This window comes from Pseudonaja textilis, chromosome 13 (genome assembly GCF_049901715.1).
Source record: "Pseudonaja textilis isolate UNSWEBS1 chromosome 13, rPseTex1.2, whole genome shotgun sequence".
In the NCBI taxonomy this organism is placed as follows: Eukaryota; Metazoa; Chordata; class Lepidosauria; order Squamata; family Elapidae; genus Pseudonaja; species Pseudonaja textilis.
This window is the reverse complement of record NC_142002.1, coordinates 12,365,960-12,391,466: the sequence shown is the minus strand read 5'-3', so window position 1 is coordinate 12,391,466 and position 25,507 is coordinate 12,365,960. Positions and strand designations below refer to the sequence as shown.

Sequence of the window (25,507 nt, the reverse complement as noted above, 5' to 3'; positions counted from 1 at the left end):
CCCCTTTCAACCTGCCTCTGTTGGAAGATACAATTAACCCTGAAGATTTCTAAAGTACACCACACATAACATTCTCCTTTCCTACTCATCCTACCAAGTTACCGGAAGTTCAGAAAGGACCCCAGGACTGAAAATTAACTGGAACAGATCAAAAGAAATCAATATGTTTAAGCTTGAGAAAATAACATTCTTATGGTCATAGGCTTCAAATATTTAAAGACATGACATGGAAGAAGGTACAACTTGTTCTCTATCACCCCTGATGGTGAGACACCGGGCTATGGTCCTATGCTTCAGAAAGGCAGCCTAAAATCTCCCCATCTCATCCCCGACAATAAATATCTTAGGAAAAAGAGCCTAACACAAATACAACCATGTTTTTAATATTGCTTCTACTGGTGGGGTTGTATACACAAAGAACGGATGTTCCAATTTGCTATACATAAAGATTATGGGGAACATGTTTGCATAGCATCACAATTTGTTACAGCTGATAAAACTAAACCCCCTTCTGCTGGATGATGGCTGTGCTGTACATGATGAATGGATTTATATTTGCTTGCCAACCTGCCAGAGCGCCTTTCAAAATTATGGTGAGTTCACCCCAGCATTCACAATCCTATCCAATACGTTGATTCTTAAAAACACATTGAAGCATCTCAGTATGTTTTTTTAAGAGTCAACATATTGGATAGGATCTGGAATCTTATTGTTCTGAAATCTAAGGTCACAATTGTTCCAGATGTTCTAGACTTCAATTTCCATCTCATCCATCTCAAGACAGTTTGGGGTCAAGATTTGTGGAAGCACTTATCCCATTCAACTGATGGGCAGCAGATTTTGCCACACAGCAATTATTGCCACAAGAAAAAAAGAAAAGTGGTTTTCATACTTGAAACTCAGCGAAGGGAGAACATTTTAGTTGCTGTAGGTTTGTTTAAAAGGTTTGGACAGGAAGACACAGGCAAAAACCTAAAACAAAAGCTGTTATTACAGATGATCATTTGGCTTGACGGAGATGTTGGTTCAGAATATCAAAGTAGCATTGCCCATTCAGCTGCAATTTAAAAAAAATAAGTATCAAAACTCTTCCATCTGTGAAGACACATTAGTTTCATCAGTGCCAGCAGAATGATGATCAAGCTTACAGATCAAAGTCCACTCAACTGCAGAATTAGACTGAATTATAGTCAATAGTTCAAAGGGATATAATTATACATAACCACCATTAACTGGAAAAAACGAACTTTCTACTCTCGATCCATCCACTATGGACTGTTGACACTGGAAGTTGATTTTCAGGCTTTCGTTGTCCTGCTACTACCTGGAGAAGCTGAGACTGAACTTAAGAGCCTCCTGGTAGAAAAGAAATAATATTTCTACCATACTGTAATGGTCTTTCTTTCAAGGTAGTCCTTGACTTAGAACCACAATTGATCCCAAAGGGAGGCAGTTATTAAGTGAGTTTTGCTCCACTTTATGACCTTTTATGCTGCTGTTGTTAGGTGAATCACTGCAGTCTTTAAGTTAGTAACACTTGTTAAGTTTGGGGATAGCTGTAAGTGTGAAAACAGTCACACATCACCTTTTTCAGTGCCAGTGTAACTTTGAACCATCACTAAACGAATGGTTGTAAGTCAGGGATGAACTTTAAAGAAGGCTTTGCCAATCTTTGCCCTGCAGATGAGGCATGAAACTGTCCACATTCTCAACCACGATGGGCAGCAGTTTCAAAAGAAATGCTCACAGAATTTTTCTGATAATTCAAAGAACCAGCTCCAATATCCTTGGAACAACCTTCTCTAGTTGAACACAATGAATAGCATCAGTCAAGGTTCTTCCCTCATATGACAGCCGAAGATTCGATTCGATCTGATTAACAAAGTTGGAAAGGACCTCAGAGGTCATCTAATCCAACGCCCTGCCCAAGCAGGAGACCTTACACCATTTCTGACAGATGGCAGTCCAATCTCTTCTTGAAAGCCTCCAGTGATGAAGCTCCCACAACTTCCGATGGCAACTTCTGTTCCATTGGTTGATTGTTCTCACTGTTAGAAAATTTATCCTTATTTCTAGGTTGAACCTCTCCTTGATCAGTTTCTATCCATTATTCCTTGTTTGGCCTTCGGATGCCTTGGAAAATAGCTTGTGACAGCCCCTCAAATATTGAAATACTGCTATCCTGTCTCCCCTGGTCCTTCTCTTCATTAGACTAGCCAGGCCCAGTTCCTGCCACCGTTCTTTATGTTTTAGTCTCCAGTCCTCTCATCATCCTGGTTGCTCTTCTCTGCACTCTTTCTAGAGTCTCAACATTTTTTTAATAGTGTGGTGACCAAAACTGGATGCCGTACTCTTAAGTGTGGTCTTACTAGGGCTTTCTAGAGCAGTATTAGAACCTCACTTGATCCTGACTGTATCCCTCTGTTAATGCAATTGAGATCACATCTTTTCTCCAGGGTCACAAAGTGGCTTATAAAAGGATCTGTTTTCAATTTATTCCAGCTACAGTCCATGGACCTGGGTAGGGCTGAGGATCGAAGGTCAATCTAGGTCTCTCTCTCTCTACTGTGGTTTGATTCCTGGCAACCTTGGTTTGGCTTGAAGTCCACCTCTAGCGTGTTCTTTTCTCTTCTGAATTGTTTCTTCCAGATTCCTCATTATAAGAATGCTGTGACTGTTTGAACGGTTGCCAAATGCAGGCTTTTTCTTCTTTCTCCATTTATTCCCCTTTTAGACCAAATAAATTTTTAAAACTGAATCTTAACTCAGTCTCTTTGGCAGCCACAAAAAGGAAATGAAAGAAATCCATGTATAAATTGGGAAGCCAATACTTGAAGAGATGAGCTGATCTAAAGTAAAAGGACAAATTTCTAGCTGAGCTGAGCTAAGACTTGAAATTTAACTTCATGGACTTTATCACACTGAGAACTTAAAGAGGAGCCCCAAAAGGTTCGTTACTACATTTCTAAGGAGGTTATAAACAGGGATAAACAAATGCAACAATCCTTCTTAACTACTAGAATAGAGAGGTAAGAGGTATCTTTAAACCATATCAAATCATTTATTCTAACAGGAACACAAGATGGGGAGTGTGTGTGTGTGTGTGTGTGTGTGTGTGTGTGTGTGTGTATATATATATATATATATATATATATATATATATATATATATATATATATATATATATATTTTCTGAGGTTCTCATGGTATTTGTATGTGGATCTTTGGTTGTTCGGGTTTTCTCCCGCGTAAGTTTCAAGTATCTAGGCAACGTTTCGATGAAGTCTCATTCATCATCTTCAGGCTTCTGTCTCCGGCTCTGTACTTCTCAGAGTATATATATATATATATATATATATATATATATATATATATATATATATATATATATATAATTAAGATGTATTTATTAAATTTGTAGGTTCACCCAACTTCCAACAACTCAAGTAAACAACCCTTTAAAAAGACACAATCAGGTCTTAAATAAGGAATAAAGATAGCAAGATGATAAAAACTAGAGTGGAATGGGGAAAATAAAAGAATCCCAGGGGGCTTTACTCACTCTTGTAAAAAGCTCAGGAGAAGAGCCAGGTCTTCCAGCACCTTTGAAACACCATAGGGCAGTAGTCTCAAGGGGCACCTCATTCTACAGGGCAGGCATTACTACAGGAAAGGTATCATTCCAGGGTCTCAATAGATATGTTTCATTGAAGAAACCTCAAGTAGGCCAACCCTACCAGACCAAATCCAAACCAGATACTATGGGAGACACATGATCCCTCAAATAACCAGACTCCATACAAGATTCTCCAAACTTGGCAACTTTTAAGACTTGTGGACTTCAACTCCCCAAATTTCCTAGCCAGCATGGCTGGCTGGGCAATTCTGGGAGTTGGAAGTCTGTAAGTCTTAAAGTTGCCAAATTTAGAGAGGTATGCTCTATGCCACAAAGGTCTTGATAGCTACGCCCACAAAATTGAAGCCCTGCCCCCATTATATCTATGCTGCATGCTAACCTGATATCTCCTCCCTATTTCTTGATAGATTCAACACAAGAATACAGTATAAACAGAAAGGTTTAAATTAAATGCACTATGGTATTCCTCTATTAGAGAAGAAAATGGTATCAAGGTTCTTTCCTTCATAAGGATATTCAGTGGCTAGTACTTTTGCCGATACCAGATATAGTAACCAGGTAATACAGAGAAAACAACAGATGTATAGGAGCTGTCTTGATATTGTTGGAAGTGCAAACCAAACATCTGAAAGGGACTAAGTTGGGAAAAATTGGACAAGATACTTCTCCAAGGACATCTGATGGATGCCAATTGCTTGCTTGTATATTAAGGACAGTCCTGGAACTGTCATTTTTGGAGGAAGGAAAGTCAAACCTGTGATAGCTCCTACTGATTCCAAAACCACACCTTACTAGGATCTCAGAAGTCTTCCAGATCTATGAAGTAAAGGCTTGTGAAGTCAACTTTCCAACCTGTTTTTTTCTTTTTCTTTTAGAGGTGTGGAGATACAACAGTCAACCCTGGAGGGAATTTTAGTTGCTAGGTAAACATCCTTGGAAGCATCAGCTTGGAGAAGGCAGTTATAAATAATTGCATTTGGAATTCTGTTAAACCAAAGATAACCAAAGGCCATATATCTTCTGTTTATGCTGAGGATGTTGCAAGATCTGATATTGAACCCAACTTTGATCCATCCATCCCTAACTGCGTGCAGCTGAAAGTAACTAAGAGGTTGGATAGAATACTGGACACCAAATTAAATTATGTCAAAATGTTTGGACTATACCGCTCTTTCTAGCAACATCACTCCAATATTTCAGGTAGAAAGAGACCTTTCCTACAGAATCCAGTCCAAATTAGATCCTTTCAACAGCACGTTCTACCACAGGTTTATGGTCCTTCCTCAAAGCAACTATGTGCCTTAGTGAGCATCTGTTGTTGTGCTTTACACCTTCACATTTTTCACTGTTCAACATAGAAGTTGAAGACCTTCACTAGGGATCTAGATATCTTTTGGATGTGCCATACATGCTCCTCCAAAGTCAAAAAAAATTGTCCAACCTCCAACACACAGAAACCTTGCCACTTCAATAAAGCCATGTTAAGTGGATGCATATTGTATTCATGTCTTCCACTCCCTCCAAGAGATGGCTTGTTATTAATTATTTATTTCTTATATTATGGGATCCACCACGAACAGCAATTATTAGGTGTTGCAGAACTTGGGGAAACAAAATTGGTCTCCAACTTATGCAGAGATTACTCTAGATTTTTATATAGTAACTGAAGACAAATCTGCAAGTCTTGTAGGTTGTGGGCCTATGAAGATCAACTACATAGACCTAAATATGCAATGACCCATTGTTTTCTTCCACAACTAAAGGCCAGTTAAGCAATTTCCTTCAGTTGTCTCTTCGAATTGGCCACACTCTTAGAGGAGAGGGACCTTCTCTAGAACCCCAAGGATTCCTTAACACAAAACCACACTCTTAGAGAAGAAGGACATTCTCTTGGGCCTACAACCACCAAGGATTATCTACACAAAGCCACACTCTTAGAGAAGAGGAAACTTCTCTTGGGCCTACAACCACCAAGGATTCTCTACCAGAAAGTCACACACTTAGGGACCTTCTCTTGGCCCTACAACCACCAGGGATTCTCTATCACAAAGCTACACTCTTAGAGATGAGGGACCTTCCCTTGAGCCTACAACCACCAAGGATTCTCTACACAAAGCCAAACTCTTAGAGAAGATGGACCTGCTCTTGGGCCGATAACCACCAAGGATTCTCTACCAAAAAGCTATACTCTTAGAGAAGAGGGACCTTCTCTCGGGCCTACAACAACCAAGGATTCTCTACCACAAAGTTACACTCTTAGAGAAGAGGAACCTTCTCTTGGGCCGATAACCACAAAGGATTCTCTACCAAAAAGCTATACTCTTAGAGAAGAGGGACCTTCTCTCGGGCCTACAACAACCAAGGATTCTCTACCACAAAGCCATACTCTTAGAGAAGAGGGACCTTCTCTTGGGCCGATAACCACCAAGGATTCTCTACCAAAAAGCTATACTCTTAGAGAAGAGGGACCTTCTCTCGGGCCTACAACAACCAAGGATTCTCTACCACAAAGTTATACTCTTAGAGAAGAAGGACCTTCTCTTGGGCCTACAATCACCAAAGATTCTCTACCACAAAGCCACACTCTTAGAGAAAAAGGACCTTCTCTTGGCCCTACAACCACCAAGGATTCTCTACCACAAAGCCACACTCTTAGAGAAGAAGGACCTTCTCTTGGGCCTACAACCACCAAGGATTCTCTACCACAAAGCCATACACTTAGAGAAGAGGGATCTTTTTTTGGGACTACAACCACCAAGGATTCTCTACCACAAAGCTACACTGTTAGAGAAGGGGGACCTTCGTTCAGGCCTACAACCCCCAAGGATTCTCTACCATAAAGCCATGCTCTTAGAGAAGAAGGACCTTCTCTTGTGCCTACAACCACCAAGGATTCTCTACAACAAAGCCATACACTTAGAGAAGAGGGATCTTTTTTTGGGACTATAACCACCAAGGATTCTCTACCACAAAGCTACACTGTTAGAGAAGGGGGACCTTCTCTTGGGCCTACAACCACCAGGATTCTCTACCACAAAGCTACACTCTTAGAGATGAGGGACCTTCTCTTGGGCCTACAACCACCAAGGATTCTCTACCACAAAGCTATACTCTTAGAGAAGAGGGACCTTCTCTTGGGCCTACAACCGCCAAGGATTCTCTACCACAAAGCTATACTCTTAGAGAAGAGGGACCTTCTCTTGGGACTACAGCCATCAAGGATTATCTACCACAAAGCCATACTCTTAGAGAAGAGGGACCTTCTCTTGGGCCTACAACCACCAAGGATTCTCTACCACAAAGCCATACCCTTAGAGAAGGGGGACCTTTTCTTGGAACTACAGCCACAAAGAAATTCTCTACCATAAAGCCATAGAGAATGGGGACCTTCTCTTGGGCCTACAATCACCAAAGATTCTCTAACACAAAGCTATATTCTTAGAGAAAAAGGACCTTTTCTTGGGCCTACAACCACCAAGGATTCTCTACCACAAAGCTATACTCTTAGAGAAGAGGGACCTTCTCTTGGGCCTACAACCACCAAGGATTCTCTACCACAAAGCTATACTCTTAGAGGAGAGGGACCTTTTCTTGGGCCTACAACCACCAAGGATTCTTTACCACAAAGCCATACCCTTAGAGAAGGAGGACCTTCTCTTGGGCCTACAACCAGCGAGGATTCCTTACCACAAAGCTATACTCTTAGAGAAGAGGGACCTTCCCTTGGGATGACAACCACCAAGGATTCTCTACCATAAAGCCACACTCTTAGAGAAGAAGGACCTTCCCTTGGGACGACAACCACCAAGGATTCTCTACCACAAAGACACACTCTTAGAGAACCTTCTCTTGGCCCTAAAACCCCCAAGGATTCTCTACCACAAAGCCACACACTCAGAGAAGAAGGACCTTTTCTTGGGCCTACAACCACCAAGGATTCTTTACCACAAAGCCATACCCTTAGAGAAGGAGGACCTTCTCTTGGGCCTACAACCAGCGAGGATTCCTTACCACAAAGCTATACTCTTAGAGAAGAGGGACCTTCCCTTGGGATGACAACCACCAAGGATTCTCTACCATAAAGCCACACTCTTAGAGAAGAAGGACCTTCCCTTGGGACGACAACCACCAAGGATTCTCTACCACAAAGACACACTCTTAGAGAACCTTCTCTTGGCCCTAAAACCCCAAGGATTCTCTACCACAAAGCCACACACTCAGAGAAGAAGGACCTTCTCTTGGGACTACAACCACCAAGGATTCTCAACCACAAAACTACACTCTTAGAGAAGAAGGAACTTCTCTTGTGCCTACAACCACCAAGGATACTCTACCACAAAGCTATACTCTTAGAGAAGAGGGACCTTTTCTTGGGACTACAGCCACCAAGGATTCTCTACCACAAAGCTACACTCTTAGAGAAGAGGGACCTTCTCTTGGGCCTACAACTGCCAAGGATTCTCTATCACAAAGCTATACGCTTAGAGAAGAGGGACCTTCTCTTGGTACTACAGCCACCAAGGATTATCTACCAAAAAGCTATACTCTTAGAGAAGGGGGACCTTTTCTTGGGACTACAGCCACCAAGGATTCTCTACAACAAAGCCATACACTTAGAGAAGAGGGATCTTTTTTTGGGACTATAACCACCAAGGATTCTCTACCACAAAGCTACACTGTTAGAGAAGGGGACCTTCTCTTGGGCCTACAACCACCAGGATTCTCTACCACAAAGCTACACTCTTAGAGATGAGGGACCTTCTCTTGGGCCTACAACCACCAAGGATTCTCTACCACAAAGCTATACTCTTAGAGAAGAGGGACCTTCTCTTGGGCCTACAACCGCCAAGGATTCTCTACCACAAAGCTATACTCTTAGAGAAGAGGGACCTTCTCTTGGGACTACAGCCATCAAGGATTATCTACCACAAAGCCATACTCTTAGAGAAGAGGGACCTTCTCTTGGGCCTACAATCACCAAGGATTCTCTACCACAAAGCCATACCCTTAGAGAAGGGGGACCTTTTCTTGGAACTACAGCCACCAAGAAATTCTCTACCATAAAGCCATAGAGAATGGGGACCTTCTCTTGGGCCTACAATCACCAAAGATTCTCTAACACAAAGCTATATTCTTAGAGAAAAAGGACCTTTTCTTGGGCCTACAACCACCAAGGATTCTCTACCACAAAGCTATACTCTTAGAGAAGAGGGACCTTCTCTTGGGCCTACAACCACCAAGGATTCTCTACCACAAAGCTATACTCTTAGAGAAGAGGGACCTTTTCTTGGGCCTACAACCACCAAGGATTCTTTACCACAAAGCCATACCCTTAGAGAAGGAGGACCTTCTCTTGGGCCTACAACCAGCGAGGATTCCTTACCACAAAGCTATACTCTTAGAGAAGAGGGACCTTCCCTTGGGATGACAACCACCAAGGATTCTCTACCATAAAGCCACACTCTTAGAGAAGAAGGACCTTCCCTTGGGACGACAACCACCAAGGATTCTCTACCACAAAGACACACTCTTAGAGAACCTTCTCTTGGCCCTAAAACCCCCAAGGATTCTCTACCACAAAGCCACACACTCAGAGAAGAAGGACCTTCTCTTGGGACTACAACCACCAAGGATTCTCAACCACAAAACTACACTCTTAGAGAAGAAGGAACTTCTCTTGTGCCTACAACCACCAAGGATACTCTACCACAAAGCTATACTCTTAGAGAAGAGGGACCTTTTCTTGGGACTACAGCCACCAAGGATTCTCTACCACAAAGCTACACTCTTAGAGAAGAGGGACCTTCTCTTGGGCCTACAACTGCCAAGGATTCTCTATCACAAAGCTATACGCTTAGAGAAGAGAGACCTTCTCTTGGTACTACAGCCACCAAGGATTATCTACCAAAAAGATATACTCTTAGAGAAGAGGGACATTCTCTTGGTACTACAGCCACCAAGGATTATCTACCAAAAAGCTATACTCTTAGAGAAGGGGGACCTTTTCTTGGGACTACAGCCACCAAGGATTCTCTACCACAAAGCCATACTCTTAGAGAAGAGGGACCTTTCCTTGGGCCTACAACCACCAAGGATTCTCTACCACAAAGCTATACGCTTAGAGAAGAGGGACCTTCTCTTGGTACTACAGCCACCAAGGATTATCTACCAAAAAGATATACTCTTAGAGAAGAGGGACATTCTCTTGGTACTACAGCCACCAAGGATTAACTACCAAAAAGCTATACTCTTAGAGAAGGGGGACCTTTTCTTGGGATTACAGCCACCAAGGATTCTCTACCACAAAGCCATACTCTTAGAGAAGAGGGACCTTTCCTTGGGCCTACAACCACCAAGGATTTTCTACCACAAAGCCACACTGTTAGAGAAGAGGGACCTTTTTTTGGGCCTACAACCACCCGGGATTCTCTACCACAAAGCTATACTCTTAGAGAAGAGGGACCTTTTCTTATGCCTACAACCAGCGAGGGTTCCTTACCACAAAGCTATACTCTTAGAGAAGGGGGACCTTCTTTCGGGCCTACAACCCCCCAAGGATTCTCTACCACAAAGCTATACTCTTAGAGAAGAGGGACCTTTTCTTGGGACTACAGCCACCAAGGATTCTCTACCACAAAGCCTCACTCTTAGAGAAGAAGGAACTTCTCTTGTGCCTACAACCACCAAGGATACTCTACCACAAAGGTACACCTTAGAGAAGAGGGACCTTCTCTTGGGCCTACAACCAAAAAGGATTCTCTACCACAAAGCCAAATTCTTAGAGAAGAGGGACCTTCTCTTGGGCCTACAACAACCATGGGTTATCCCCACAAAGCCACACTCTTAAAGAAGGGGGACCTTCTTTTGGGCTTACAACCCCCCAGTGATTCTCTACCACAAAGCCATACTCTTAGAGAAGAGGGACCTTCTCTTGGTACTACAGCCACCAAGGATTATCTACCAAAAAGCTATACTCTTAGAGAAGAGGGACCTTTTCTTGGGCCTACAATCACCAAGGATTCTCTACCACAAAGCCACACTCTTAGAGAAGGGGGACCTTTTCTTGGGACTACAGCCACCAAGGATTCTCTACCACAAAGCCATACTCTTAGAGAAGAGGGATCTTTCCTTAGGACTACAACCACCAAGGATTCTCTACCACAAAGCCACACTGTTAGAGAAGGTGGACCTTCTCTTGTGCCTACAACCACCAAGGATTCCTTACCTCTTAGAGAAGAGGTAATTTCTTTTGGGCCTACAGCCACCAAGGATTCTCTACCACAAAGCTATACTCTTAGAGAAGAAGGACCTTCTCTTGTGCCTACAACCAGTGAGGATTCCTTACTACAAAGCTATACTCTTAGAGAAGAGGGACCTTTCCTTGGGCCTACAACCACCAAGGATTCTCTACCGCAAAGCCACACTGTTAGAGAAGAGGGACCTTCTTTCGGGCCTACAACCACCAGGGATTCTCTACCACAAAGCTACACTCTTAGAGAAGAAGGACTTTCTCTTGGGCCTATAACCCCCAAGGATTCTCTACTACCACAAAGCCATACTCTTACAGAAGGAGGACCTTCTCTTGTGCCTACAACCAGCGTGGATTCCTTACCACAAAGCTTTACTCTTCGAGAAGACCTTATTTGTTTTGGGCCTACAACCCCCAAGGATTCTCTACCACAAAGCCACACTCTTAAAGAAGAGGTTATTTCTTTTGGGCCTACAACCCCCAAGGATTCTCTACCACAAAGCTATACTCTTAGAGAAGAGGGACCTTCTCTTGGGCCTACTACAGCCACCAAAGATTCTACCACAAAGCCCTCCAAAGATGACCAGCTCAGTAGATCTCTGGAACAGAAGGCAGAAATAGAAGGATGCTTATCAGTTCTACTTGGTTTCAGTTGCAAGCAAAAGAAATACAGGTGGTTGTTTCCTTGACGTACAACCAACCACAATTGGGACGAGAATTTCCATTGCTAAGCAACGGGGGGGGGGGAGGCATTATTATGTGAGTTATATCCCACCCCTTGACCTTTTTAAAAAAAGCATGGTTGTTAAGTAAATCACCGCAGTTTAGTGAATCATGCCATCATTAAACAAATCTGAGTCTTCTTGTTGACTTTGTCACCGGCTCACTGGGAAAACCTGTAAATCAGGGGTCCCCAAACTTGGCAACTTTAAGACTTGTGTACTTCCAATTCCCAGAATACCTGGGAGTTGAAGTCCACAAGTCTTAAAGTTGCCAAGTTTGGAGACTTCTGTTGTAAATGGTCATCAGGTGACCCAGAGAGGTGCCAACTCTTCTAAATAAATGCTGGTTGCCAAGCATGCACATTTTAAGTATTTGACCGGAGGTGTGTTGTATGTTGTAAGGAACAGTCCTAAATCACTTTTTTTCAGGGCTGTTGTAACAGACACTAAATGAATGTCTGTAAGTCAAGAACTATCTTTTCTGGCACTACAGATACGGAAGCCCAGAGGCCCATGCTCAGGCTCAAGGGTTCAAATTATCTTCCCAAATTCCTGTGCCTCAGAAGCAGGGAGAGGGGAATTGAATGCAACCCTCTCAACCCCTGGTTGGCTCCAATCACATGTGTTTTATTACCCTACTTTCTCAGATCTTCTGCATCCAATACAGGCAGTCCTCAACTTACAAAAGTTTGTTTAGTGACCCTTTCAAAGTTATGACCCTGAAAAAAAGTGACACGGCCCATTTTTCACACTTATGGCCGTTGTGGCACCCTCTATGGCCATGTGTTCAGGCATTCTGACTCCTCTTTATGATGGTTTGCAGTGTCCCGAGGAGTCATGTGATCCAATTTTGTGACCTTCTGACAAGCAAAGTCCATAAGGAAGCCAGATTCACCTAGTGACCAAGTTACTGACTTAATTGCAGCGACCCACTTAACAACTGTGGCAAGCAAAACAGGGCAAAACTCGCTTAACAAACCTCTCAGCCACATAAATTCTGCGCTCCATTGTGGTCGTAGAAGTCAAGGACTGTCTGCACTTCTAAAGAACAGGAAAGCTTCCATTTGCCTTTCAGGCTGTTTTAGTTTCCCAAAACAAATACAAACCAGCCCCTTTTCCTCTTTCTTCCTCCTCTTCCTCAATAGACTCGGAACACAGGCCCTATCCAACAAAACGAAAATTCACCAACGTCTCACTTAGCAACGCAAATCTCCAGCTCCACTGTGGTTGCAGCCTGAGGACGACCTGTGTTAAGGGAACCACCTGCCCCCCAAAATCTTAAGGTCTCTTGGCCTCAAAGCCTTGCCAAGCCCCACCAGCACCAACCTGCTTCTGCCCGTTTTGCAGGTAGGGCCTCCACCTCCAACCTCACACGCCCAAGATTGAGGCCATGGAGCTAAAGAACAGCCCCCTCCCCAAAGCTTCTTCCCCTCCCCCAAAGAGATCTATCTGGCTTTCCTCTATTCAAGGCTTCTTCTGGAGACCTGGATGGATCTCTCTCTCTCTCTGTGTGTGTGCAAGAGGGCAGCCTCTCTTCAACCGGAGGGGCCTTCCAGAAAGAGGCCCAGAAATTGTGGCTGTGGGGAAAGGGGGGGTGGGGGTGGAATACGGTTTTTTCCCCCTTCCCCTCCTCCATCTCTCCTGCTCGCAACCAGGAAGGGGGCGAGGCAGAGGATGGCAGGGAATTTAAGGGGTGTGTGTGTGTGTGTGTGTGTGTGTGTGTGATGGTGGAAGGACAATAAACCCGTGGTGATCAGGCTGACCAGCCTACCCGGCTTTCTCCCTTCTGCAGCCTTTAATAAAACAAAAAAAAACCTACAACCGCTCCGCGCCCACCACCATCTTCTCCCGTCCCGCCCGTTTCCCGCCCCCAATTCCAACGACCCGGGGGTTGTGGCTGCTTTGAAGAGGCCCTGGGAGCGATCCAGAGGAAGAAAGGGGTGTGTGCGCGCGCGTGCGTGCCTGCGTGGGGAGAGGGGGATCCCATCGGAGAAAGAGCCGGGAAACCCCCCCCCCCCCCCAGTTGCTGAATGGTCCCATTTTAACGGGGTGGGGGGGGGGGCGTGTTAGAGTCAGAGAGAAGAATGGAAGGATGGAGGCGGCCTTCTTTCTCTCTCTTTCTCTCTCTCTCTCTCCCTCCTTTTTTTGTGGCTCGCCCTCCTCCATCCCCGCGCTGCCAACACAAAGGCTCCATCCAGAGGCGAGCGGAACGGCGAAGCGGCAGCCAACCCTTTGCGGCAACGGGGAGGGGAAGGGATGGGCCTGGCTTGGGTGGGTGGGAAGTTCTTCCCCAGGCCTTCGATACCCCCCGCCCTTTTCTCTCTCTCTCTCTCCCCCGGTGCAAGGCGCCCCCTCCCTCCCTCCCTCCCTCCTCTCCCCTTTCCTGCTTGGTACTCACCCGGGCCGGCCAGTGCGGGTAGCCTTTCATTTTGGCGAATACCAGATCCCCGGCTTTGTATTCGCGGGGCCTGGGACGAGCCATCGGGTCCGAGTCCAGCTTTGCCCGCCCCGTCTCTGCGTCCGAGGCCACCCCCAGCACCGCTCCCAGGCCTTGCCCCCGATCCACCGAGCTGGGGGAGGGGAGAGGGAGGAAGAGAGAGAGAGAGGCCGGGTTTGGAGGGAGGGAGGGCGGGCAAGGATGGAAGATGCGAGGGAGCGCTGCCCCTCCTTCCCTCCCGTCACCGGGGGAGGAAGGCGAATCGGTTCCGGAGGGAAGGAAAGGCCTCGGGCGGAGCGGCGGCAGGAGGAGGAGGCGGCGGCGGCGGTGGCGGCGGTGATGGAAGAAGAAGAAGAAGAGGAGGAGGAGGAGGAGGAGCAAGGGAAGAAAAGGAAAGCGGAGAGAGAGAAAGAAAGAGATGGAAAGAAGGAGAAAGAGAGAGAGAGCCTACGTCCGTGTGTGAGTGTGTGTATGAGAGCGAGAGTGAGGGTGCCTACGTCCGTGCGCGCGCTCGTGTCTGCATGTATGTATGTATGTGTGTGTGTGTGTGCGCGCGCGTGCAAAAGGGGGGAAGCGAAGGCCCCGGGCTGGGCACTAGCAATCTTAGTGTCCCCCCCACCAAACGCTTAAGCCGCTTTGCGGGGGGGTCCCGGCCAAGGCGAGGGCTGCGGAGTGGGAGGGGGCGGATGCAAAAAGGGAAGGGTGTGTGTGTGTGGGGGGGCTTTTTTCCAGGCGGGGATCCCCTCCCCCAGCCCTGCCTTGGGAACAAGGTTGGCCCGAAGACCGTCGCCGCCTGAGCTGCGCTGCGTTGCGCTGCGCTACGCTCTCCCTCCTACAAGGAAGCTTCGCCCATCCTGGATCTCCTCGCCGCCGCCGCTGCAGCGAGAAAGGGGGGAGGGAAATCCCTTCTCTTCCCGACGCTTTCCCGGGCACTACGGGGAAACCTGGATGCTCCCCCCACCTCCGCTCCTTCCTTTCTTCCTTCCCGCCCACCCCCTCTTTATTTTTTGGAGAGGTGGTGGGAGAATCGATAGCTCGCTCGCCCTCCGCCTCCTTTCCCTTCCCGCTCTTCCCCGGGGACGCCAGGTGGAGGTGGGTGGGAGGGTTTCCACGCGCACGGAAAGGCGCCCCCGCCACCCCCGCCGGCCAGAAGGCCGCCTTTCTCCTCGCCATGGCGCTGCGCGGGGACGGACACCTCGGCGCGAGCGCGCAAGGCGGGAGGAAAGGCCCTTTCTTCGCCCGTGGGGCTGGCTGGCTGGGAGAAGGACCGGCCGAGCGGGCAGAGAAAGAGGGAGAATCTGGCGCCGTTTTGTATTTCGGTGCCTTTTCTCTGCGGCCGAAACGCCGCGGGGAGTTCCCGGCTGCGCAAAGCAGAAGGGCCCGAAAGAGCGCGCTGGACGGCCCGGAGGAGCGAGAGGGGTCCCTTCCGAGGAGCTGTAGAAATTGGGGAGGGGGGGGTCTGCTTGTGAGCTGAGGGTGCAAAAATCCAGGAAGAAAACAAAAGAAAACGCCCCGCCGGTTAGATTTTGTGGGGTTGGTGAAGCTGAATTGGATCCAAAGCTAAAGCTAGATTTTTAGCTGCTTGGGTGAAAGGGTCAAATCTTGGACAGAGGTTTTCCATGGGGAGGGGGGCGGGTTGAAGAAGAGGAGGAAGAAAAAAAAAACAAAAGTCGTGTTTGTTCATTGCACGGTTTTTTAAAAAAAAATTATTTATTTTTGTGGCTAGCTTTCTGTATTTCCTCAATGGTTTAGTAACTGTCTTAAGTCTTGTATCAACAACAAAAAAATGAGATCTGACATCAGGAATAAATAAAACAAATGGCAGCAACTCGCTTCCTGTTGAAATCTGTTACATGCAATGAAATGTATTAATATAGGTTTTTAAAAGCCCCAGAGTGGGCCTTCTCCCAAGATGAAGATTTGTTCCCATTTTCCTGGCTACTAGTGTTAAAATCTCAAGTTCAAAATGTTTTGATTAGGAAACATAGTCAATTGGTGAGATTTCCTTGGGATTGTGGTGTGAGTAACTAAATTCGTGGAGGTGATTGTCAACCATTGATAGCTAGTCTTCACCCTAAATCATTCGGCAGGAATGAAAGCACAAAACAACTAAAATAAGCAGATGTAACCTACTTGTATGTAAAACTCATCAGTCAGTGGGCAAAAAGCCAACACGGTTCTAGGCTGTATTAACATGTGATGGACTTGTGTTAAAGCAACAAAAAAAAAAAATGGGCAAAAATACATAAAAGATGCTAGAAAAACGTGTAGATTTTAAACCTGAACTGTTTTTATTAGGTATAACATCAGAAAAACTTGATAAACAAAGTATATATTTAATATTGCATGCCTTAATAGCAGCGAGGATTATATTTGCACAACACTGAAAAAATGGAGAAACATCACAAGACAAAGAAATAATTAGGAAGATATTAGATTGTGCAGAAATGGACAGACTTATGCTGTCCAAAAAAGACGCAGAATATTATTAGACCTGGATTTTATTATACCGGTGGTTGGAAAACAAGAGGTGAAGATTAAGAACATAATCTGTATTCTTAAGCAAATTAACTAACCCAGACAACACGATGTTTATTAAGCACTGACAAAATGTAAACAACAGAAAAATCAATAATTTTTTTTTTTTAAAAAAATGAAGTTAGGCAAGTATTTCCAATCAGGTCATATTTCTTCCAGGATATGGAAGAAATAATCCAGTTCTTGTTTTCTTCTTAACATGGGACAATTTCATGATTGAGAAAGTTTTAATCTCTGGCTGACAGCTCCTAGGTTAAATATAGAAAGATTTAAGAGTGGCCAGACAAGTTCCAAGAAGACCAGCTTGTGACCAGAAACTTACAATGGTGTCTCTGACATCCTATCCTACCTGAGTTTTAAAAGGATTGTTTTAATAGAAAAAAGTTTTCATGAATAGCTCAGTATGATCTCAGATCTGAGTGGTTAGAGTCACTGCATTGTTTTTGAAATAGGACTGAAAATTCTCAGGTCCTTGTATGCAAATCCCATCTTGTTTTAATTTTTTTGAATAATTGTTTTAAATTTTCAAACAGTTAAACGTTTTTTTCTTTTGAGGGGCCTTTGCTCCATTTATATTCTACGTTAAGCATTTATAATCCATAAGGATACCAAGCATTTAGAAAAATCAATACCTTTTGTGACTTATAGGGCCAATGTGGTAGCCACAACAATGTCATATTCTATCTGTGGCAACATTTGATTAATAACATCTGTCATCACCTCTACATTATTTCCTCCAATTTTTTAAACTCCCCCCCCCCCCAAATCTCTTAATTTTACTATTTTCAAAGATTGTTGTTGTTATTGTTCAGTTCTATATCATGTCCAACTCTTTGGGATCCTATGAACACCAATTTTCAAAGGTACTTTCATCCAAAGAATAAATGTTTTCTAAAAACTATTTTAGAAAATATTTCTAAAATGACTAGTTTCTAAAATTATTTTTCCCTCTGCAGGTTTAAATTTATCTTGAATCACAATCTTGTTAAGCTTTTGCTTTTAAATTAAAATAATTTCAGTTAATGTTCTCCATTCTTAATTCCCAAAATAAGGCAACTCATTGTGTGTCTTTGTTCTTTCCAGCCACTCAGAATATCTCTAATTGTAAAAAAATTATATCCAAAGGTGTTCGGCTTGTGCAGTTCAGTTTTAAAAAGAAACATTTAAGTTAAAGATACTTGCAAATGTCCTGGTGTTAATGTTGGAAGATCTCCTAGATGGAGTAGAAATGTTAATGGGAAAATTAAACAACTTTGGTATGCTAGCAGGTTTTAAGATTAACAATCAAAAGATGAAGATAATAACAAACAAAAAATACAAAATTAAAAGATCAAATAGAGCTGATGGAGAAAGCTGGTTTCAGGTTTGAGAAAAAAGTAAATATTTAGGTATTACTATGACAAATTGGAATTGTATGTTATTTCAAGATAATTAGATGAAGATGTGGAATGAAAGTAAGGACGTTGGAATGGGAAGACTTTAGATTGTCATTACTGGGAAGAATTTCTGTAATAAAAATGAATGTTTTTTCTAGAAGGGTCTTTGTGCTTCAGAAAATATTTCTGATAAGTGAGACACCCAATTTAGACAATGGCCAATTTGTATGGCAAGAGGAAAAAAAAATCACGAGTTAAATATAAAGTATTTAGATGTATGCTAAAGATGTAAAAGAAAGAGGATTGGCTTTACAGGATTTGTCTGAATTTGAACCAATCTCTCAGGGAGGTATAGGGCTAGACTACATCCAAGTAGAAGCGCAGAGGCCAGCTAAATGGCATTGGGCCAGTCACTTTCTTGTAAGGCAATTTAGGGTACTAGGTTGCTATTACAGGAGTAAAAATTGAGAGTTATTTTAAGCTCCATTTTCCTTTATATTTTTAAAGATTTTTTTCTATCCTGCCTTTATTATTTTTTAATAAATAAGTCAAGACCTAATATTCCTCCCTCTTCTTATTTTCCCTATAACAACAACTGAGAGATGGATTGGACTGAGAGAGAAGGACTGGCCAAAAGTCACCCAGTCTCCTTTTGTGCCTAAACTGGGACTAGAACTCACAGTCGCCTGGTTGGGTTTAATTTAAGCTTTTGACGTTTTGAAAAAAAGAGAAGAGATGACATATTAATTTCTAAAAGAAATTAACTCACAAATAATAATAAGGGAGGAAAGAAGGGGAGAAAACCCAGTATGTTTGAACACATGGCAAGTTAAGAACATTAGGAGATTTTAACATCAGTCTTCCTCCACTAAGAGCATTTTAGATACCTGGACAACAACTCCAGAGATACAGGTATTTCTCAACTCATGAACATTCATTTTGTGACTGAAGCTATGACAGTGTTGAATGACTGATCTGTGCAGCAGATGTGCAACACCTGGTGGTTACATGAATAAAATTTGGTGCCTGGCAACTAAACTAGACCTCTCACATCCCGGACATAAACTGTTTCAACTCCTTCCCTCAAAACAACACTATAGAGCATTGCACACCAGAACAACTAGACACAAGAACAGTTTTCCCCCCAAAGCCATCACTCTGCTAAAGAAATAATTCCCTCAACACTGTTCAACTATTTACAAAGTCTGCACTACTATTACTATTAACCTTCTCGTCACTCCTTATCGCTCATCCTCTCCCACTTGTGATTGTAGGTAGGACTGTAACTTTGTCGCTTGCATCCTTATGATTTATATTGACTGTTTCCTAGTATATATGATTGTTTATTGTATCCTATGGCTATCATTAAATGTTGTACCTGATGATTCTTGACTCTTGACAAATGTATCTTTTCTTTATGTACACTGAGAGCATTTGCACCAAGACGAATTCCTTGTGTGTCCAATCACAAGAATTATATTCTATTCTAAACATGTATGTACAATGGTTGCAGCATTCCAGGGCCAAATGAATCCCATTTGCGAAGTTCCAAGCCGGCTTCTCGCAAGGAAACTCAATGTGGGGAAAGCCAGATTTGCTGAAGGACCATGGCAAAATTGATTGCAAAATTGGGCACAATTCACTTAAAAACCGTCTCACTCGGTGACAGAAGTTCTGGTCCCAATTGTGTCGTATGTTTGACTGGAAATGAGGGAATGTGTAATCAAACGTATTATGTAGTGTAGATTTAAGAAAGGCTAATTTATATAAAGAAGAGAACAGAGTAACAGAGCTAGAAGGGACCCTGGAGGTCTTCTAGTCCAACCCCTGCTCAAGCAGGAGACCCTATACCAGGGGTGGGATGCTAATGGTTCTGCCCGGTTCTATAGACCCGGTAGTCCTGAAGAGCAGCAAACACAGGACCGATTCTGCATTTGCTGCTGTTTGGCCCACCTGCCCGCCTGGGCTCCTACCTGACCTTTATTTCCTGCTTTTTCAACCTCAGCTGCTTTGCGTGGCACAGCTGAGGTTGAAAAAGCAGGAAAAAAGAGGCTTTTCAACCGCTGTGCACCCATGCGCAGCGCTTTTCAGCTGTCCGGGCAGCACAGCCTAAGGTTATTTTACACACGCGCGTGCAAAACGTAGTCACCAAACCAGTAGGAACACTGGCTGAATCCCATCCCTGCCCTATATACCATTCCAGACAAGTGGCTGTCTAGCCTTCTTCTTAAAAACCTCCAGGGTGAAGCACCCACAACTTCTGAAGGAAAGCTGTTCCACCGGTTGATTGTTCTCACTGTCAGGAAATCTCTCCTTAATTCTAGTTGCTTCACTCCTTTAGTTTCCATCCATTGTTTCTTGCCTTGCCCTCAGGTGCTTTGGAAAATAGATTGACCCCCTCTTCTCAAACATGATCTTTCAAAATTCCCTTTAAGCATTAATTAGCACTTAGCACTTACATACCACTTTATAGTGCTTTACAGTCCTCCCTAAGCAGTTTTACAGAGTCAGCCTATTGCCCCCAACAATCTGGGTCCTCATTTTATATCCACCTCAGAAGGATGAGTCATCCTAGAGCCTGGTGGGATTTGAATTGCCAAACTACAGGCAGCTGACAGCAGAAGTGGCCTGCAGTACAGCACTCTAACCACTGCGCCACGGAGGCTCTTATTGAACCTAGAAGCATAGTCATAATTCCCTTTAAGAATTAATTGAATTTGGAGTTATATTTTGTTTTCCCGTAGTGATGAATGGATTCCAGCAGAGGTCTCTCTTGACCATCAAGTATATTCTATTGAGCAGCTGGAAAAGTGAAATCTGCCTTCAATTCTTTATTGGCATGAAGTTGGCTTAAGCAATTTTCCAGCAAGGAAGGTTAACGGGCTGAACTATCTGGGTCTTTTACAGATGGTCTGGAGGAGGGCAAAGAACTTTAGAATAGGAACAAGAAAGGGAGAGGAATTGCTTGAGTAGCGTTTGCCTGCCTTTTAAAGTCTAGAAGACCAAGCTTGCTCTGTTCTTCTCATGGACTGTTAACTTCAGAGATCAAGATAGACAGTCTGATATAGTGGTTAAGGCACCGGGCTAGAAACTGGGAAGCCATGAGTTCTAGTCCCACCTTAGGTGTTAAATCAGGCTGGGTGGCTTTGAGCCAGTCACTCTCTCTTAGCCTTAGGAAGAAAGCGGTGGCACATCGCTTCTAAAATCTTGCCAAGATGTCTGCAGGGACATATACAGATAGTTTCCAGGTGGCAAAAACTGACTCAAAAGTACCCCCCACCCCAAAAAGAAAGAATCAGTCTTTGAAGGGGTCTTGCATTCTTCAGAAGCTGTTTTTCTACAAAGACCTGTATTTCAGCGTGCCTCAAAGTTCAATCAATCAATCAGAATAGAGTTGGAAGAGACCTTAGATGTCTTCTAGCCCAGGAGTTGCCAACCAGTGGGCTGGGGACCACCGGTGGTCTGTGAGAACATTTTGGTGGTCCACCAAGAAATGTCACCTCCAAAGCTCCCCCCAAAGCAATTAATCCAGGCTGCGTGGCTGCTCCGCCCACATGGCCCATGGGAACACAAGGCTTGCGTCGCTTTCATTGTGAACAACAAGAGGGAGTGAGGGGAAGGGGGTAAATTTGCCCCACTCATCCCACATGCCTGGCCTGGCCACTAGGCAGCTTCTTTCTGCTTCTTTCTTCTTCTGCTTTTGGCTGCACACAAGGAAAGCAGCAAAAGTCTTTCTTTCTCTCCCTCAAACTCTACCAGAAATGAATCCTTGGGACCCTGAAAGGCCTCCTGCTCCAAGAGGCTGCGCCTGTGCGACCAGTCTCACAAAGACCCGTTTCTGTGCTCTCTTTCTCTCTCACTCTCTCTCTCCCTCCCTCCCTCCCCCCCCCTCTCTCTCCCTGAGAACGGAGCTGGAGATGGTATCCTGCAATCCCAAATAAATAATGATCGACCAGTGGGAAGACGGGGTGGGGAATTTTCCTGCGGACTTTTGGGGGGGATTTTCCTAGGGTGTCTGGTCCGCGGGATCTAAAATTACGAGTTTGGTGGTCCCTGAGGTCCCAAAGGTTGGCGGCCTCTGTTCTAGTCAACCCTCTGCTCAGGCAGGAGATCCTATACAATTTGAGACAAGTGGCTGTCCAGGCTCTTCTTGAAAACCTCCAGAGATGAAGCAGCCACAATGTCTGGAGGCAAATCCTTCCACTGGTTAATTATTCTCACCGTTAGAAAGTTTCTCCTTAATTCCAGGTTGTTTTTCTTCTTGATTAGTTTCCACTCACTGTTTCTTGCCTTGCCTTTTGCTGTTTTGGAGAATAAGTTGACCCCCCGCCCTTCTTCGTGGCAGCAGCTCAAATACTGGAATACTGCTACCTTGCACACACACACACACACACATACACACACAGAGTCCTCCTTTTCTCTGAGTTAACCATACCCAGTTCCTGCAACTGTTCAGACTGTAGTTGGGCAGGAAAAGAAAGGGTTAAATCTATTTCCAACCATTGTATTTACCATTATACAGTGGCTAAGAAATCGAACAACTCCTGTGAATTTCCCTTTTTATTTACTGGGGGTGGGGGTGGGGGGGTGGGAAAGAAGCTACAAAAGCAAACTCTTTGTGGGTACCAGGAAAGAATGTTTGCTTTTGTCAGGAGGAGGAAGAAAAAGGAAGGAATTGTAAAACAAGGAGCCGTGGAGTTTTGGACATAGCTGGACATGTGTAAGACAAGAGCTGCAGAAACATGGAAGAAATGCTCAGGGATATTTAGGGTTTTCCTGGTCAGATCTGAGCTGACGAAATAGATTTTCTCTGAGCATCCATTTTTGGAACTGCCATCCCAAAAAGGATGCAGATTAGAATACAGGTAGTCCTTGACATACAATGGTTCATTTAAGGACAAATAAAGGAGACTATTTGTAACTCAGGGTTGAAATGAGGGGTCCTTGGTGCTCCCTGAGTTTGGTGCTTTTCTCGCAGACCTTTCATTACCCAAACTAGGTAACATCATCAGTGCTAGTAAGGAGCGCTGTTAGCCGCGGTGTTCAGTCCACATTCTCTTTGCATTGTTCTTCTCAGACGTTCTAAGCCCCCTAGAAATTCTTTTCTTCTGCCTGACATTTAATTCAATCCTAACCTTGTATGCAGAAAAATAAAATATAATTTCTGTCCGCAATGCAGCTGCCAACTCTGCTTTGGAATGTAAAGAATTTATGCAATCCTTTCTTTACTGCATGGTACCCCCCTACCCCCATTTTTCATACCCTCCCCCTCCTAAATTTTCAGCCAGAAACTGTCGCAAGGAAATGAAACTGACAGGGATAAGGTGGAGCTGGGAGGCTGGAGGAGAAATGGTGTTCCTGTGTTTAATCGTGCAAGCTAACCTCTAGGATGAGCATGGCAGCAGGCAACGTTCTACAGGCCATTACTTGAGTGAATAGTCATCTGGTGAAACTGGATTGCAAACATTCCCATGTAAATCCAAGCAGCCAACACATGTTGCAATGAATTAGGAGTGTCTTGTGTCATATATAAGCTAAATAAGAATAGGACAAGAAAATCCCACTGATCATGTTACCTAGTCTGGTCATGAAAAGTTCAGAAACTAAACTCAATCAGACTTGGAGAGTAAACCACTGCCAAAATATAAAACCCGAACTTACAAGTCTTTTCTGTTATTTAAACAGATTAACAAATATGTTGTCTTTCATAGACAACTACATCTTCCTTTCCAAAGGGGTAATCAAAACAGACATGGGACACATGATGTTATATTACACCCTGGTCCTCTTGTTTCATTGCCAAAGTAAATATTACGGACCCCTGAATTATAGGGTAGTTATCTGTTTTTGGCAGGACTTCACTGGGAGAAATTTTTCAGCTCTCCCAACAGAACATTTTTATCTTTATGCCTTAGGATTTTTCTTTGATCTGAAAGGAGAAAGCAGGGCACCTGTTCTCATTATGAATCAGTTATGTTTTTCCCCCTGAGTTTGGGAAACGCCACTGGATTGACTTTTTAATTACCAGGGAGAACAGAGTTGAATAAAATAAATAACTGAATAGTCACTCCTTGGAGGAAAATAATCATCCCTCCATCCAAGCTGTTTCCTTTCACAAGATTAGGAGTGTTAATGCTTTTGTAACAGAAACAGGCAAGAATTGGTTTTATTCGGGAAGGGGAGGTCTACATATACCAGTTCAGTTTCTATTCCTAGATATCCATATCCATATTAGATTCACGCACCATTATTCATGTATGGTTTATGCATGTTTGAATCTAGCCCAGGATTGTCCAACTCAATTTCATTGAGGGCCACATCAGGGCTGTGGTTGACCTTGGTGTGTGTGTGGTTGACTGGGTGGCCAGCTTCACACCACTCCCCAAACTGCTGGCATGTTTCCTGCTCGCTCTGGTTAGACCGGGCCGAAGCTACGCCGGGCCATTCTTTCCTCTTCGCATTGGGTAGACGAGGCCCTTAGGGCTTGAGTTTGATATCCCTGATCTAGCCGCTATAGTTTCTTAATTATTTTATGGCTGAGCAGTTTGTGTGAACCAACCAATTGTGCTTTATTCAACAAAGTGATGGTTAAGCAAATGTAGAATATAAGCTTACTCATAGGTTCTTTCCCCCTTCTCAGTGAAGGCTGGCTGGCTGGAAGACTGGAGTGAATTGGTGAACCATTTATCTACCTAACATAATGGTCTTCACCTTGTTTTGGAGAAGAATGTGTTTTCCTAAAGGTTAGGTCTGAAGTTTGAGCCATGTTTGAGCCAAGAGGCAGAGACTGGCCCTACTTCTCTGTCAACTGGTAACCTCCAGATGGTTTCTTCAATGTCCTTTGAAGATGCTTCAGAAATTTCCATTACCTCAGAATATAGTTCCTGCTTGTTTGTTAACTGGGATTGGATGTTCCAAAAGCGTCCTCAAATAGAATTGAAACTAAAAAGCAATCTTCTGGTGTTTAGGTTCAATTCTGTTTGAAGACACTTTTGGAACAATTCAATTCTTCACCTTTGGAACAATTCTATTTTAGGTTCAATTCTATTTAAAAAAAAACACCTTTGAAGGCAATTTCTAAATGCTAAACACCTAAAGATCTTACTAGCTTTAAACCAAAGGATTACCTCTTTCTATTCCATTTTACTTGGCTCTCTAGATCAGGGATCGACAAAGTTGAAAACTCGTGGACTTGAAATCCCAAAATTCCTCAGCAGTACTATCAAAATTCTGGGAGTTGGAAGTCCACAAGTTGCCAAGTTTGGAGATTCCTAGATACTAATTTGATAAGCCATTCTGTTCTTTTTCTCACTCACTAAGATGCAGAGGCCACCTATTAGAAAATACTTCGGCTTCAACCATAACAATACAAGAGCAAATAATAGATACAAACTCAAGGTTAATTGCACCAAAGTTGATTGCAGGAAATACGACTTCAGCAACAGAGTGGTCAATGACTGGAATACTCTACCTGACTCTGTGGTTTCTTCCCCAAACCCCAAAAACTTTAACCTTAGAGTTTCTACTATTGACCTCACCCCTTTCCTA

General features: G+C 43.9%; 1 protein-coding gene across 1 annotated transcript in view; it reads right to left on the bottom strand.

Annotated features, from left to right (window-relative positions):
• Positions 1-14,717, bottom strand: part of HDGFL3 (HDGF like 3) — a 37,307-nt gene extending 22,590 nt beyond the window's left edge. The window contains exon 1 of the mRNA XM_026709762.2: positions 14,007-14,717. Coding sequence (XP_026565547.1) covers positions 14,007-14,090 — 84 coding nt within the window. The 5' untranslated portion in view covers positions 14,091-14,717. The remainder of the gene's footprint in view (positions 1-14,006) is intronic.
• Positions 14,718-25,507: the final 10,790 nt, after the last annotated feature.